General features: G+C 41.5%; 2 protein-coding genes across 3 annotated transcripts in view; one reads left to right on the forward strand and one right to left on the reverse strand.

The window, feature by feature from the left end:
• The window catches only part of NCF4 (neutrophil cytosolic factor 4), a 56,904-nt gene extending 50,119 nt beyond the window's left edge, over nt 1–6,785 (reverse strand). For both annotated transcript variants that reach the window (XM_017823381.1, XM_017823380.1), the window contains exon 1: nt 6,650–6,785. The gene's annotated coding sequence lies outside the window, so the exon portion shown is untranslated. The remainder of the gene's footprint in view (nt 1–6,649) is intronic.
• Nucleotides 6,786–6,979: 194 nt separating this feature from the next.
• Nucleotides 6,980–14,222, forward strand: IFT27 (intraflagellar transport 27). Its single transcript, XM_017823382.1, has 7 exons — nt 6,980–7,106; nt 10,367–10,446; nt 11,500–11,559; nt 12,228–12,287; nt 13,234–13,351; nt 13,654–13,763; nt 13,962–14,222. The coding sequence occupies exons 1-7, from the start codon at nt 7,073–7,075 to the stop codon at nt 14,058–14,060; spliced, it is 561 nt and encodes a 186-aa protein (XP_017678871.1). The 5' UTR covers nt 6,980–7,072; the 3' UTR covers nt 14,061–14,222.
• Nucleotides 14,223–14,513: the final 291 nt, after the last annotated feature.

Raw genomic sequence — 14,513 nt, forward strand, 5'->3', positions numbered from 1 at the left:
TAGCAGAGCTCTCCAAACAGACACACCCTTTGGAAATCCCTGACTGTCTGACTGCGGGACCTTCTAATGTGGGATAATTACTTAACAAGGGCAGAAGTACATTTCTCCTTATTGCTCTTCTAGTCAACAAAGTAACAAAGCTTAACAGAGGCTGATGCACATTTAAGGACAACAAATATAAATATAAATACTAGAGTCCCTTCTACAGCCACTAGAAAGACAGAAGGGACTGCATGAACTACAACAACAAATGGATCACACAATCTAAATTTAAATACTGAAAGGCCTATGAAACTAATAGGAAATCCTAAGCTGATGACCCTGTGCAACATGCAGCTAGAAAAGATGTTTCTTTCATAAACTCATTCAGCCCCTCACCTAGGAAAACGTAAGTGAAAGGATCTTATCTGAATCAGATCGTGCAACTCATATCACAACTAGAGTTTTTAATTCCAGGAAATGCTTTGTGAGCAGTTAATGGTTTATGTAAAAAAATACAGTTGGTTTCGCTGGTGTTACAGCAGCACAAAACAGGCATTAAAAATGGATACTTAGGCCTTCAGTTGGTAAGAACATGGTAACTCTCTATTAATGTGGACTTTGATTAGATATTAGGAAGAAATTCTTTAATTAAGCAGGTTGCCCAGAGAAGCTGTGGATGCCCCAACCCTAGAAGTGTTCAAGGCCACATTGGATGGGGCTCTGAACAACCTGGTGTCCCTGCCCATGGCAAGGGGGCTGGAATGAGATGATCTTTAAGGTCTCTTCCAGCCTAAATCATTCTATGACTCTAGACAGGTCATGAGAGGCTCAGGATCAGATGTTAAAGGCTTAACCATTAATTGCTGGAGGGAAGGTCCATGGGTTGCTGAAAATACAAATGGTTCAGAGATATTTTCAAGTTTTGGAAACTTTGCCTGAAAGAATTTTTTAATCATAACATTTAATTGTTAACAAATTCTTTTTCCTGTATTTTCACAATGCAATGCAATTTTAAAAGTGTATCACTAGAAAGATGCTAAAATATATAGGTAATAGCAAATAATCTCACAGTTATTACTTCTTTAATATAAAGAGGAATAAGAATTATGTAGCTATGCTAATTTTATGCTTCCTTCTGCAGATGAATGAAGATTTTCTGTCTTAAAAACATTTGCATTCCCCTCCTTTAAAGCAATTTTCAATTTTGCTGGATACAGCACAATTGCATCTACTCTTTCAGCTGCAATGGGTTGTTGAAACTGAGCTATTGCCCAGCACCTGCTCTTAGTCAGACAGCTGAAATCAGAGGTTAGGGGAAAAAATAAAGATTTTTTGTCATTGTAATGCAAGTCTCCTTTTAGGTTTGCTGCAGTCAGTGTTCAATTATGTTCTGTAACAACCTCCATTACTAAAGCCAGTGTTTTGCTGTTCCTCTCTGCATATATTAACTTCCTTGTTCACACGTGAAAGCCTTCTCAGCAAAGCAGAGTCTTAAGAGACAATTGCCCACAGATTTAATGAGACTACATTTTTGGGGGGCTGTTGAGGATCCTAATGTTCAAATGCATCTTCATTTTGAATGCTCAAAAGAGAGGTAACTGATACAATAGAACTTAAATGATTTCTCACTGAAGGTCTGACAGGTCAAAATTAACCCAAAATTCCATCTACGCTATTGAATACAAAACACAGAATAAGTAACAATGAAGGGCTCCCATGTATTTTTTATCCTATTTTTACAAGCTCTGAATCCTTCTCGTTCAGAATTTTTATCAGTTCACTGTGTAGCCCAGAAGTTTAAGACTTCATCAGAAGCAGGAACCAAAGCCCTACAGCTGTAGGAAGACAGCCACAAAGATTTTGACCAGCAAAGCTCAGCAGCAAATGGGTAGGAAGTACCTGGTCTGAACAGCTACTGGGAAGGCAGGAGCAGGAGCCTTGCTTTTGAAGTAGGAAATAAATGGACAGAGAGCTTTGAGACAGAGGCCAGAAGGTGAACTGAAGTTCAGGGTCTGAGGAAAAGGAAATCCAGTGCAGGAAGGATTGGAGATGATTAGAGTGAGGATTTGAAAAGCTTAGAACAGAAGATATTTTATTATAATATAAATTCATTATAATAAATTGACCTTGAAAAGAAAGGACATAATTAAGGTGAAAAGGTTTGTGCCTAAAAATTTAACCTGCTATAAAAGTGAAGAGGATAGAAAACAGAGTGTTGTAAACTTCTGAAAATCCAATAAGGAGTCTCAAAGATTTCTCTTCTCCTTCCTCCATTAAAACTCCAAGTCCCGGAATCACATGGCTGACACTTAGTCTTCAGCAAAGGGAAAAGCATTCTAGCTGTCATGCCTGCAGGGAGAACCTTGAACATTCAAATCCTAAAAGCACAAACAGAATATAAAGCAAAACATAAACTTTTATTTTTTAATAAATCTCATTATTTTATTTGAATGTAATCTGTCTTGCGGTTTTTTACATAAGATATAGCATTAGTGTAAACTGAGCAGCTGCTTTTTAAGCAGACAGCAGCTAGAGATCCAAAAAAAGATTCCCAGCTGCTATCATAGTCCTCATCACCACATAATGACTGGAGAGCTGGAATTGTGGGTAGCTCATTTAAAGATGTCACGTATTCATATATTCTCTGTTTGGCAGATTAACCCCTTCCCCGTGATGCAGGAGCGTGCTCAGTGCTCACTTACCAGCATCCAACCCCCCTGTGCACGGCTCTGTGCAAAGGAGCATGACACAATTGCTCCAATAACGGCACTCACAGCTGAGAAAAGCTCAGGCCACACACAAGGCCACAGCAAGCCCTCAGTCTGTCACAGACTATCCCCCATGGAGAGATCCAGACAACTTTCTGTACGAAGTTCCGGTTCCCCGATCAACTATCCACATCTAATCCTTTGGGGTATATTGTTAAAAAATAAATAAAGACTTTAGGGTTTGCTCCCAGCACTTTTCCTCAGCTTCCATGTGCAAGAACAAGAAAATAAAGATTCAAGCTGGAATTTTTCCAGGCATATGCAGAATAATTACTCCCTGAAAATTCTCTTTATCTTTATCCTTGTGGATTTGAATGCATCCTTGAGAAATCTTTCCCTCATTCCATATTCATTAGAAAAGAGGACACAACAGTTTCAATTAGCATACTCAAACCAAGTTTATGCCTTGTGGAGGCACCTACCCTACATCTAGTAATTTACCACTTTTCATTGATGCCATCCATTTCTAACTTCCACTCTCCAACAGAGCAGATCAGAAACAAGTGACAGATATGCCAGATCAGTCAGAAGGGTTGTTGTAAGTGCCAACAAATCCTTTGGCTGATTCAACCATTTTATAATCATCTTACATTTCAGTGCACCGACTCTCAGCCAAAAAGCCTTCATAGCTGTGTCTCAGTCCCTGCCACAAAAGAGCAAAATCGGAAGATCTGGAACTATAATGGCATTATCAACAGTGATAGAGAAAGCATCCAAATTCTCACTTCTGTGCTAATAGCCCCACTCTGAGAAACAAACGGCAATTTTTGGGGGATGCCAAATGAAGTAGCCCTCAAAATAGATGAAGTTTCTATTTATTCCACCGCCTGGGGAAAGTGTAAAGAAGGGAAATCTACAATAAAATTTGCACATCCGTTCTTACAGTTTTTCAAAGCTCTCCAGATATATCAAAAAACATTCATAGCCAATCCTGTAAGAATCTATACAGATTAAAAAAGCTGCATGAACTCTGAATATTCATCCATTTGCAAGATAATTCTGATGCCGTTTTGTCACACTGTTTCCTTTTAGTAACATAAGATTTAAAAAAGAACTGACAAAATACTTTGTATTTAAGAGATTTCTTACAGAAAGACCTACTAATTCCTTTTCCTCAACATTAATGCCCTCCTGAGAAGCATTGATACTCCAAAGAAAGCTACAGTACTTCCTCAGTAGCTTTTATTAGGCAGCATGCTGAAGTTACAGGTTGTAACCTGCCCAACTCTGAACATATCCAGAATGTTTGCATCGATACATGAATAACTATAAAAACAAGTCCTAGGAATATCAGTGAATTCTGCCTCACAAAAAATCACTTTTTAACAGGTATGTTTTGTGAAGTGCCCGACAAAACCTGAAACACAAACCATGCATCAATCTAAAAGACTGTACAACCTTGGTTTAATCCTCAGTGCAAAGCCTTACCTTGCGCCTGAAATTCCTTGCCACTCCCGCTGGAGCTGCAGTTCCACCATCGTTGCCTTCTGTACCCTGACGAAATGCAAGCCGCACACGGACACGTGCAGTTCATCTGCTGTTTTGTGACCACTGCCTAAAGGAATGTGACTTTAAATCTCAGGGTCTTGTGGCTGTCAGGGCAACTTATCCTGCTCACATGAGAGAAGGAGTGCTTTCCACTCACCGGAATCCTGCTTTATTTGAGGAAGAAATGAAATGTGTGAATAAAAAGAGTGCTCTATTTCTCCTTAGCTGGTAAATACAGGGTTTAACCAAATAAACACTTCTCTAGGGTAAGGACATCATCCTCTGGGGGGGGAGGGTGTTTGTTTAAATCCACAGGATTTCTCTTCCCCTCTTTCTCACGTATTCAAGATGAGAGAAGCTTCAGTGAGCACAGCTACCAGTATTCCAATTTATTCAGCAGCAACCCCTGTGGACTGCTAACAGCAGACTGTGATTCTGTTTGGATTACAAGGTGCAGATAAGTAATTCCATCCTTAATCTATCACTGTCAAAGCTGGTAATGGAACAACTTTTACCTGTGAGAACTCAGGTGGAGGAAAAGACCGAGATTGAGTAAAAAAAAAAAAAAGTGTGGGGCAAAAGGACAGAAGAAATAGAGAGGATACAAGTCCATTAAGAGTTCTGTGCACACATGCATGCAGAGGTAAGTAGAAAATGAGGGAATGGGATAAAGGACCAGGGTGCTAATAGGAAAGCAGCATAGCCAGATTCCAAGCAGAATTTTTCAACAGCATAAAAATCTCACTTCCAACATAATCTATGCCTTCTATTACACTGATCCCAGTGTAAAATGTTAGAGATGTTTTACCTCAGCAAATGCTGATGGATACTACTACATTGCAGCCACGATCAATAATTCTGAAGTAAATCATAATGGAGCCTCAAAGCTTTCGCATACAGACCTGTCAGTAAACTGGGACAATATTACAAATAGACAACAAAGGATAATGCAAAGATTGCAAAAATGGAACAACACAGACACAAGTGGATTTCTTGGAAGATGGAGTGGAAGGCAGAAAAGATGAAAGGGGAGGGAAGCTATTTAGACATAAGTGATGGAGGACATCAATAACCCACACCTGTCTTATGTGATGGAGGATTCAGAGATGGAAAACAGTGAAAGCAATAGGGAGACCTGGAATTGATTTTTCTTTTTCTTTTTAAAAGAACCCTCAGTAGTGACTCCATCGCTATACTTCACTACAGTTAGCATCCACAATTAGGGTTTACCCACTCAGGCTGGAGAAGTCCCTTTCATATTTTTAAGAGAAACAATGTTATTTTATGTCCATATAAAAGACTTCTTTGATTTTGCTATGGGATCTCATTATTTTTATGTTATTTTCTTGCCTGGTTAGGTGTCTGGCAGATGTGTCACATAGTCCCAAACATGTAAAATGGGTCATTCATCCTAGACAAAGGTAAAAAAAAGCTGCCTCCTAAGCAGGCACTACCTTGAAATTAATATAAAACTTGGAACAATTTATTTTCAACCAACAGTACTTCTGGAATGTACAATGTTATAACCCCAATATAGATGCACTATTAATTATTCTTTTCTTCCCAAGCTTACTCACTGCTTTTCACAGCAAGCAGATTCTGTGCTCCAGAGTAAACAACCCAAAGTGTAGACAAGCAAAGTTTATACCCTAAGAAGTTTATACCCTAAAAAATGTTCTTTGCTTTTAATGGTATGCTTGCTGATGGCATAAGACATTGGAAGGAGAGGAAAACACAGGAAGCTTCATTATCACCTTTTTCAGCTCCAACCCAAATCCACTGACCTGGATTGCTTAAGGAAGACAGAAGATCAGTTCAAAGAATAAGAATAGGGCAGAGAAATAGTTTAATAGTAGTCAAGGGAGATCTTAGCAAAAATATTTGAAATTTAAGAAAAACAATAAAGAAACCAACCTACTGCAGTGTGAAAGACTACAAAAACAACAAAGGGGGAGAAAAAGGACCAAAATCCTGAGATATTAAGAAGAAAGCAACTAAGAAATCAGAAAGAGAACTTTCACCGTCAGTATGATAACAAACACAAGGAAAAGTGTGAACTGGAGGAAAGGACAAGGGATCAAATGTTGGCCCGGGCTGGGAAAAAGCACAGCTCAATTTCCATTCTAGACACGGCGGCCTCACAAACTGCCTGCTCTAAACGTGCTGATCAAGCCTCGTGGCCGACTTATAAATCTGCCGCAGCAAAGCACAAAGCCTGGTGCAATTCCCGCTCCACCTCCAAGCCCCGAGGAAAAAGCGACCCAAATGATGGGCGGAAGGGGCGGCTGCGGGCGGGGGCAGAGGCGAGCGCCCGGCAGAGCGCATGCGCTGGAAGGCACCGGGTGCCAGGGCCCTTCCGCACGGAACATCGGGTTCCGTGGGTTCATAGGCACGAAATGGAGGTTTCTCACCCTCGGTTGCCTCTTTCTTCCTTGGTGCTGCCGCAGCCCTTTGCTGTTACTTTTACTATTTTGCCGCGTCCCCAGAGGGTTCATTTCAGCCCCGTGGTACAGTACCCTGTGCTCTACCCAATAACAAGCCGAGTCCCGATGACGTACTTAGTTGCCGGGCGGAATTCCGCTCCGTTCCTCCCATAGCGCCGCGGCGCCACCGGGAGGGGCGGGGTCGGGTTTGAACGACGGCGCGCCTGGTGGGCGGGAAAAAGTCAAGAGAACCAATAACAGCTGCTAGAGGCGTTGACGAGCAGAGCCCGCAGCCAACCGGGATGGGCGGGCGGTCGCTCGGTTGCCAGGGCCGCGCGGTTGCCAGGGCCGCGGTTCAGCGCCGTGGCGGCTCGGCCGCCCTCCCGTCCGGCTCGCCGCCTGCCCGGGGCCATGGTGAAGCTCGCTGCCAAGTGCCTGCTGGCAGGTGAGTCTGGCCCGCCCGGTCCCGTCCGCCCTGCTGGCTGCAGGGGCCCAGAGCGGGCGCCATGGGGTGCGGCGAGGCCGGCAGCCGATCCGGCCTGGCTTCCCGCAGCCCCTCGTGGAGGGGCCACCCCGACGGAGAAGAGGTGGGGAGAGGAGTGAGGACCTCGGCTCCCTCGGGACGGCAGCGGTGGAAATCCCGTTTATCGTTGCCAGCCCGGTGTCCGCTCCCTCCTGCGACACGCGGGGAGTCAAGAGCTGTGCCCAGGGAGGGTGTGAGGCGTAGTCGGACCGGCTGAAATGCAAGGAAAGGATCTGGAAAAAAAAAAAGGTGGGGGGAAAACCTCACCAAAAAGAGTATTTTTGCAGTGTGGAAAGGAAGGCACAGGATGGGGAAAGTGTGAAGGGAGCAGAGTAGACAGCTGAGTCCTGCCTCATTCCGGAGTCCTGCTTTGGGCTGATGTGAAAAATTCATGTCAGAAATCGGGGTGATTCTCAGTGTGATAGAAGGGTAAAGCCTAAGTAAAGAATAGAAGGATGAAGCACGTGCACTTCACAGACATGTCTTTTTCCCCAAGCAAGTTGGAGGTTAACCTGGGGGAAAAAAGTGAGGTGAAGATATCGATTTATTTAGTCAGGATGGATTATAGAGCTGTTGAAAGTAAGTACAGATGATTGTTAACCCCGCAGGAAGAAAACTTCTTCTTCCCTCCCTCTACACTGAAGCTCTGTGCAGCCTCAGCCAGAAGCACAAATCCATAAAACCTTTGTGTGCAGTCAACTCCCAGCTTTAACTCTTCACTCCAAATTCTTTCATACAGAGTAAAATGTTTGCCTATTTTAACCTCGGAAGCAGCTGGCCATGAACTCGCACAAAGTCATGTGTGGTCTTCGGCAAATGCAAAAGTTAATCTCCCTTGTGCCTCTGTTGCTGTGGACAGCAAGAGTATCTTGCATGTCTTCTAGATTTGAAACTTACACGTCATTTCCAATTTGGAAGTTTCCTGCTTCCAATACATAGGCTTTGTAAAGTCTTTCTAATTTTGTTGTTTACTGTTGCCAAGGCCAATTCTACAACCATTTTTAAATCACATAGGTTTTCTTTGGATGGCATGTTTATGTGCTTAATCCTGATTGGGTCTGGGGCTGCCTTTTCAATTCTGTTTGCAACACAAACAACAGGAAGATCCTGTCCTTTATGTAGTTTTCCTATGTGCTACAATAATATCCATGTATTATTAAAAATAATAAATTAATGAAGTAGACCAGGTAAAATCGCTTCTCTCTTGCAGAAGAGACCAATATAGTGAAAGAGACATAAGAGATTAGTAACCACAACAACCTAAAGTGAACAAGAAAATGCAATTACATAGGTAGGAGCAAAATGATCAGAAATGGAACAGGGAGCTTTTGTGTACCTAAGGAAATGGTTATGAAGAGTCAATGGCTCACAGAATTGGGAGCTGCACCAAGGTCAAAGGGGAAAAGGGCTTTTATTAGCAAAACAGAGACTATTAACTTGACAGTAGAAGTGATTCCTGTGTTGTCTTAAGGGTAATTTACAGACACACAGTAAGAGATATTCTTGTCTGAGCTTGCTGTGGAGACATTACACAAAGGTTTTCATTGCAGAGACAGTTGGCAGTAGGAGGCATTTTGGACACACTACAGATTCTGGCAAAATAACAGAAATATGGGTAGAATATATGCTGTGGGATGCAGTACTGGCAGATGAGACCAAACTAATTGAAAAGGGCAAGGAAACTTATTTTGAGGAAGTATAGTGGTGTCGGGCTAAAGAGGATGGCAAAGAATAAGGAAAGAGAAAGAACAACTGGGGCTGTCAGATAGAAAAAAGGCAACGCGTTAGTTAAGAATTTGTGCTGGATGATGCCTTTGAAGTTTGGAGCAGTGTGTACTTCTCTCATTTTACAAAGACTGATCTAATTGTCTATTGAAATACGGAATAGCTTCCACTCAGAACAGTGTTGTCTTCCGCACAAGCTTGAACTGATCAGGGAACAAACAAGCTGACTTACCAGATTTTCCTGTCTAAATATTGTGAGCCCAACTCAGCTCAAAGTAAGTAAGCTTGCTAAAAATGTTTAAACAAGAGCTACATTTGGTTAATGCATCTAGGAGCAATTGTTACTATCCAAAACCTCCTTCCTCCTCTGTAATATTATGTGGGCAGATAGGTCTACCAATTTCCTTCAAAACACCATCTAGGAAGCTGTAACAGGGTCAAAATATACCCCTTTCTGGGTTAATTTATTAACAACATAATGTAAAAGATTTGTGTTCCAGGCTTGGCTGTTATGAGTGTGCCTTTAAAGGGTAAAGCTTGAACCACTGAGGTATTTAATTCCTGGCTCCTGTCCTTTTAACTATCCAGCCTAGAAGGACATTATGTGAAGAGATTATAAACCCTTTGGAAGCATTAACTTAAGTCTTTGTTTTGCAAAGGTTATGATATTTTTCATGAAGTAATAGGGGCATATGTGAATTCTGCAGTTCTCTGCCATTGCTTTGGATCTTACAGAGTTTTGTAGCAGCAGCCAAAGCCAGCAGCTGCCAGGTTTGCCCAAAGTGTTGTGCAAGCCATATCAGAAAGCCTTGGCTCTAGAAGAGCAAAAACTAAAGCCCCTTGGTTTTCCTTCCATAAAGGGATGAATCAGCAGGCTCTTTCTTCTGACATTTGCTTCTGTTATGCCCAGGATGCAACTAATGAGCCACCAGCAGCATTGAGTCAGCAAGAGCTGCTCTCTTAGCAGGATCAGCGAGAAGAGTTCATTGAGGAATGTTACCAGCTTAAGCAGCTTTGTCTCAGTATATAACAAGGATTTGAATCTGGGGAAATGGGTAACATAAGGAGAGGAAATAGCTTCCTATGCAGCCCACTGTCCCTTATCACATTGCTATTTTTTCTACATGGTAGCATATCTGGGAAATTTTAATTGTTAGATAAGGGCTATGGCGTAGGCATGAATTTTAGAACAAGCAGCAGTTCCACCCTGATCTGGCAGTCCTTTGCTGTTGTTCATAGATCATAAATCTAATGTCAGCACCAGCATGCATAATGGCAGTATTCATTTCCTCATGTCGGTATTACCTTTTAGATTGCTGTGTGCTTCATATGACAGTTATCTTGCCTGTAGTCAGAGTTAGAGCATCCAGGCTTTTAGGGCATGTAATAGTAAACAGAACTGAGGGAAAATAAGATTCTCTGGAATGAAACAAAAATCTATGGTTTTGGTTTTGCAGGAGATCCGGCTGTGGGGAAGAGTGCTTTAGCCCAGATGTTTCGCAGTGATGGGGCTCATTTTCAGAAGAACTACACACTGGTAAGCATACAACAGGCTCCAATTGCTGTCTAATATTTTTCTAAGTAGAATGAGGAAATTAGGAGACCTAGAGCAAAATCAGTATGATTTTTAGTCGAGGCATTCAGTGTAGAATCTTGTAGGGTTTTCTTTCTCTTACACCCTAGATTCTGAAGGGAAACCCTTTAATATTATATAAGTCTACATTATGTGGGTGCTGGTGTTGAAACTTAATGCAGAGTAATTTAGTTGATTTTTCTGACGAACCAATGTTTTCACAAGCTTTTGTGGTGTTAGAGAGCTTCCCCCTTTAGGGAGTGCTCTATGAAAAAGCCTTGCTGAAGGAGAAGGCTTTTAATTCCAGCTATTAAATGTGCATGTGGACAGTGTGCTTATCACTATGCAAACACGAAGATGTGCTGCATAGCCCCAAGATAATTATAATCTACAGAAACTGTTCCCAGATGAAGAGGATACAGTTTGCAGTCTTTCAGTGTAAGAATCAATGGTGATGACTAATCAGAATCAGTATAAAAATAAAAGTAAATATAAGTAAAGTAAAAAAAGGAAAATATGAGTGTGGAGGAAAAAAGCCCTAAATTTTGTTTATTCATTGAAATAAAGATGGAAACCAGAAGTTAAGGATAGAAATAGAACAAACAAGCTACAAAGCAGAATGAGATAAAAGGTGGAAGAAGCACAAATAACCTCAGTTCCATATGTTAGCTGATCACATGGTTGGTGCAAAACGTTCTCAGGCGTGTGTTAGAGCAGCAATGTGAGAGTAGATGTAGCCCTGCAGATTTCAGCTAATACTCTTAGCTGTATATAAGCAAATCTCTTTGGTTCTTCTCCTCCTTTTTCCCCCAGCTGAGCAAATCTACGAGTCTTTGACATGTTGGTGGGATTATGTTACCAGAGCTCTGAGGAGTATTGCTGAGTTCCCAGCAGTTTGTGTTTGATGGGATTGTAATAATTCACGAGAATTGCCTCAATCCAATGCATAGTTGGTATGCAGTTGGACAGGCTCTTAAAAACTCTTCTGATCCTCGTTTTCCTGATTCTTCTTGACAGACAACGGGCATAGATCTGTTGGTAAAGGCTGTATCGGTTCCAGAGACAAGTGATAGTGTGGTGAGTTTTTCTGTGACATAAATTGGGTCAGAAAGAGACATCCAGAGCTCAAACCTCACGAGTCTCATTATGATGGAAGATCACTATGCATGTTCATATGGCAATTAGGTTGCATTAAGGAACTAAGCCTGACTGTGTACGATTGCTGATACTCCAGGGTTAGTTCAGTCTTAAAAATATAAGTTTTACATACTCATATCCAACAAAACATTGTAAATCAGAGTTGTTGCCAGCTTTGTTGAGATTCTGTTCTGTCCTTTAGGGCATTCAGGTTTAGTTCACATTTCTTGGAAACTAAAGAAGCTGAAACTTATCTGTTATTTTCCCTTAATGCCCTATACCCCCACTAATGGAATGTACCCACATGTATAATTTCATGTAAATAGTACAGGTTACTGTCCCACTCCAGAAATTTTGTTTCCAGTAGAGTTGAAAACCAGACTTGGAGCCTTGGAGGTAAGCCATTGATTGGTTATACTTGAAATACAGCTTTTTATTTTTCTCACACTATCTAGAGTTTTCTCAGTGCGGGGAATTTGTCCCTTAGGGACATGACATTGCTGTACTGAACAAAACGTAGGAGTTACAAGTTGCAGTATTTACTTTCAAAACCTTTCCCTACACTGCATTTTTCTTGGCAAGAGCCTTCTTTCTGTTTCCGCTTTCAGGAATTCTTCATTTTTGACTCTGCAGGAAAAGATCTATTTTCTGAAATGCTGGAGAAACTGGTAAGTCTTATGTAACAGTCCTCTTCTTCCAAAGAAGCGCTTTTGCTTTGAAGATCTGAACTCCTCAGTCTGGCAGATGTAGCAAACTTTGTCTTTAGTGTAAATGGGAGCAATTACCTCAGTTGCCAACACATCCTGTTCTACCTCTCTAAAACTTGTAGAAGTATTAGGAGAAATACTTTCCAGAGGAAGGAAAGTAGATAGGCAGTTTTCTTACAAAAGAAATACAGATTTGCTAACTGAGAATTTCTGTGTACTGTTGGTTAAAGTAATTTTTATTTCTTAGAAAAATACCTATTTTGCTGCTACTTCAATAGTGGGGGAGGGGGTTGTGTTACAGTGATGTGTTTGATCTAACAGGATTCATTCTTGTCCTTTGAGCATAATACTGTCCTTGGGTTTTTTTCTTCACATATCTGTGGCCTTAGCCACAGTTCTCTACTGTGTTATCTCATTTTGAGAGGTAGAATCAGTTGATGCGAGGTTTCATAAGATGGCTAAGTCAACCTAATGATTCACTGCTTTACCAGAGGCAATTCCACTTTTGCCCTTGCACTAGGTCTGGTTTGCAAGGGACTCCTTTAGAAGCTGGCTCAGCTTTTCAAACTGGAAGAAAACCTTTCTACTTTTTTCTCTAGGATTAATTTTGTGCTGATTCAGCATGAAGAATCAGCTTCCCCAGTGATCAGATGAAAGCCAGAGCGGATACAAGTAAAGGAGCAGGACTGTACAGACAAGAATAGGGAAAGAGAGCAAGACCACCTCTCCCAGTGCCAGTGATCCATTTAGTTGGGTCATTTGAAATGTGAAACCTCAGCCAGGGCATAGGATTCCTATATATTCGGCTTTTTATTTTCATCTTAGCAGCTGTTTGCTGTGTTTACAGCCAGGCTGTTGACAACATCAGTTTCATTAGAGCTGACAATGTTCCTTTCTTGCTGCGCAGTGGGAGCAACCCAACGTTCTGTGCCTTGTGTATGATGTCACTACTGAGCAATCTTTCAACAACTGTACCAAATGGTTGGAGAAGCTGAGGGCTCAAGCAGTTGGGGTGCACATCCCAGGTAAGAAATGGCCGTGATTCTTGTTATGTACTCCCCTCTTGTATGACAGCAGTTTTTCCCATTGAGATGTGACATAGAGCGTTTATTTTAAGTCAGGGCTTCTTCCAACTCATTTGCTTTTATCACAAAGCATGTAAGGCATGAATATGTTTCATTTTTTGAACCTTTTCTAGGTAGCTGTAGACTTTTCTCCACACCTCCAGCTTTTTCAGCTACTTCTACAAATGTTCCAGTCTTTATTACTAACAAGTCAGCATTGATGGGCTGGGTTTTTTTCTTGTTTCATGTCTTTTTTTCTGCAGGTGTCTTAGTGGGGAATAAAACAGACCTAGCTGATCGCCGAGTTGTGGAGCAGAAAGAAGCACAGAAGTGGGCTGAGAAACATGGCCTGGAATACTGTGAGATGTCAGTGGTGAGTATCTGCTCCTTTCACTGCCTGTGGAAGTGGATGTTTGTAGTTATTTTCTCTTTCAGGTAAAAAAGATAATAGGAGGTTCTCTTCCCCTTGTTTGTCTTCTAACTCGGGTTTAATCCTTCTTTTGTGAAGCAGAACATAAATAGTCAAGTGGTTATTCCATCTGTCATTCATAACTTTCTTATTTCTTTACAGAAGGAGATGAAAAATTTTGAGGCCCCTTTCCACATCCTGGCAAAGTTATTCCACCAACTCTACAAAGAGAAAGTGGAAACTTTTCACTCACTAGCATGACTGGTATGACTTATTTATCCTCTAAGCTTCTTCTGGTGCCTAGAATCCTGCTGGATGGAATACAGAGAGAAGAAAAAAGATGAGCTATTTGCTTCTTCATGGTCATCTTCTGGTAATTCAAAATAAACTAGAAATAAGCAAGTGGAAAGACACTCTTCTGAAGTTGCTACCTCAGCATTCCTTTCATGTCCTCTAACTTAGTTCTCTGCTCACTGAAAATCTGCTAGGTTGGAGGAGGCGGGGAGTAAAAGGGAAGGGCAGAATGGAAATTGCCAGCTCTTTGCTTTGATATCTTCTTGTCTGAAAAGACTTCCTGCTGCTACAAACAAGGATTTAGGGGTTTGGAAACAGAGAGAGGAAGCTGACAGGATGCTTTTCGACTTAAACAACCCAGCCCTGATACATACATTGCAGGGCAGGACTGATTTGGCCCTACCTCTTGAAAAGCATTTT

Source organism: Lepidothrix coronata, unplaced genomic scaffold (genome assembly GCF_001604755.1).
Source record: "Lepidothrix coronata isolate B3197 unplaced genomic scaffold, Lepidothrix_coronata-1.0 Scaffold102, whole genome shotgun sequence".
NCBI lineage: Eukaryota > Metazoa > Chordata > Aves > Passeriformes > Pipridae > Lepidothrix > Lepidothrix coronata.

Excerpts from the sequence above, each read along its gene's own strand:
- IFT27 (XM_017823382.1), top strand. The coding sequence starts at position 7,073 with ATGGTGAAGCTCGCTGCCAAGTGCCTGCTGGCAG. Across the intron at positions 13,352-13,653 it reads AGTTGGGGTGCACATCCCAG|GTGTCTTAGTGGGGAATAAA; the intron begins GTAAGAAATGGC and ends TTTTTTCTGCAG. Across the intron at positions 13,764-13,961 it reads AATACTGTGAGATGTCAGTG|AAGGAGATGAAAAATTTTGA; the intron begins GTGAGTATCTGC and ends ATTTCTTTACAG.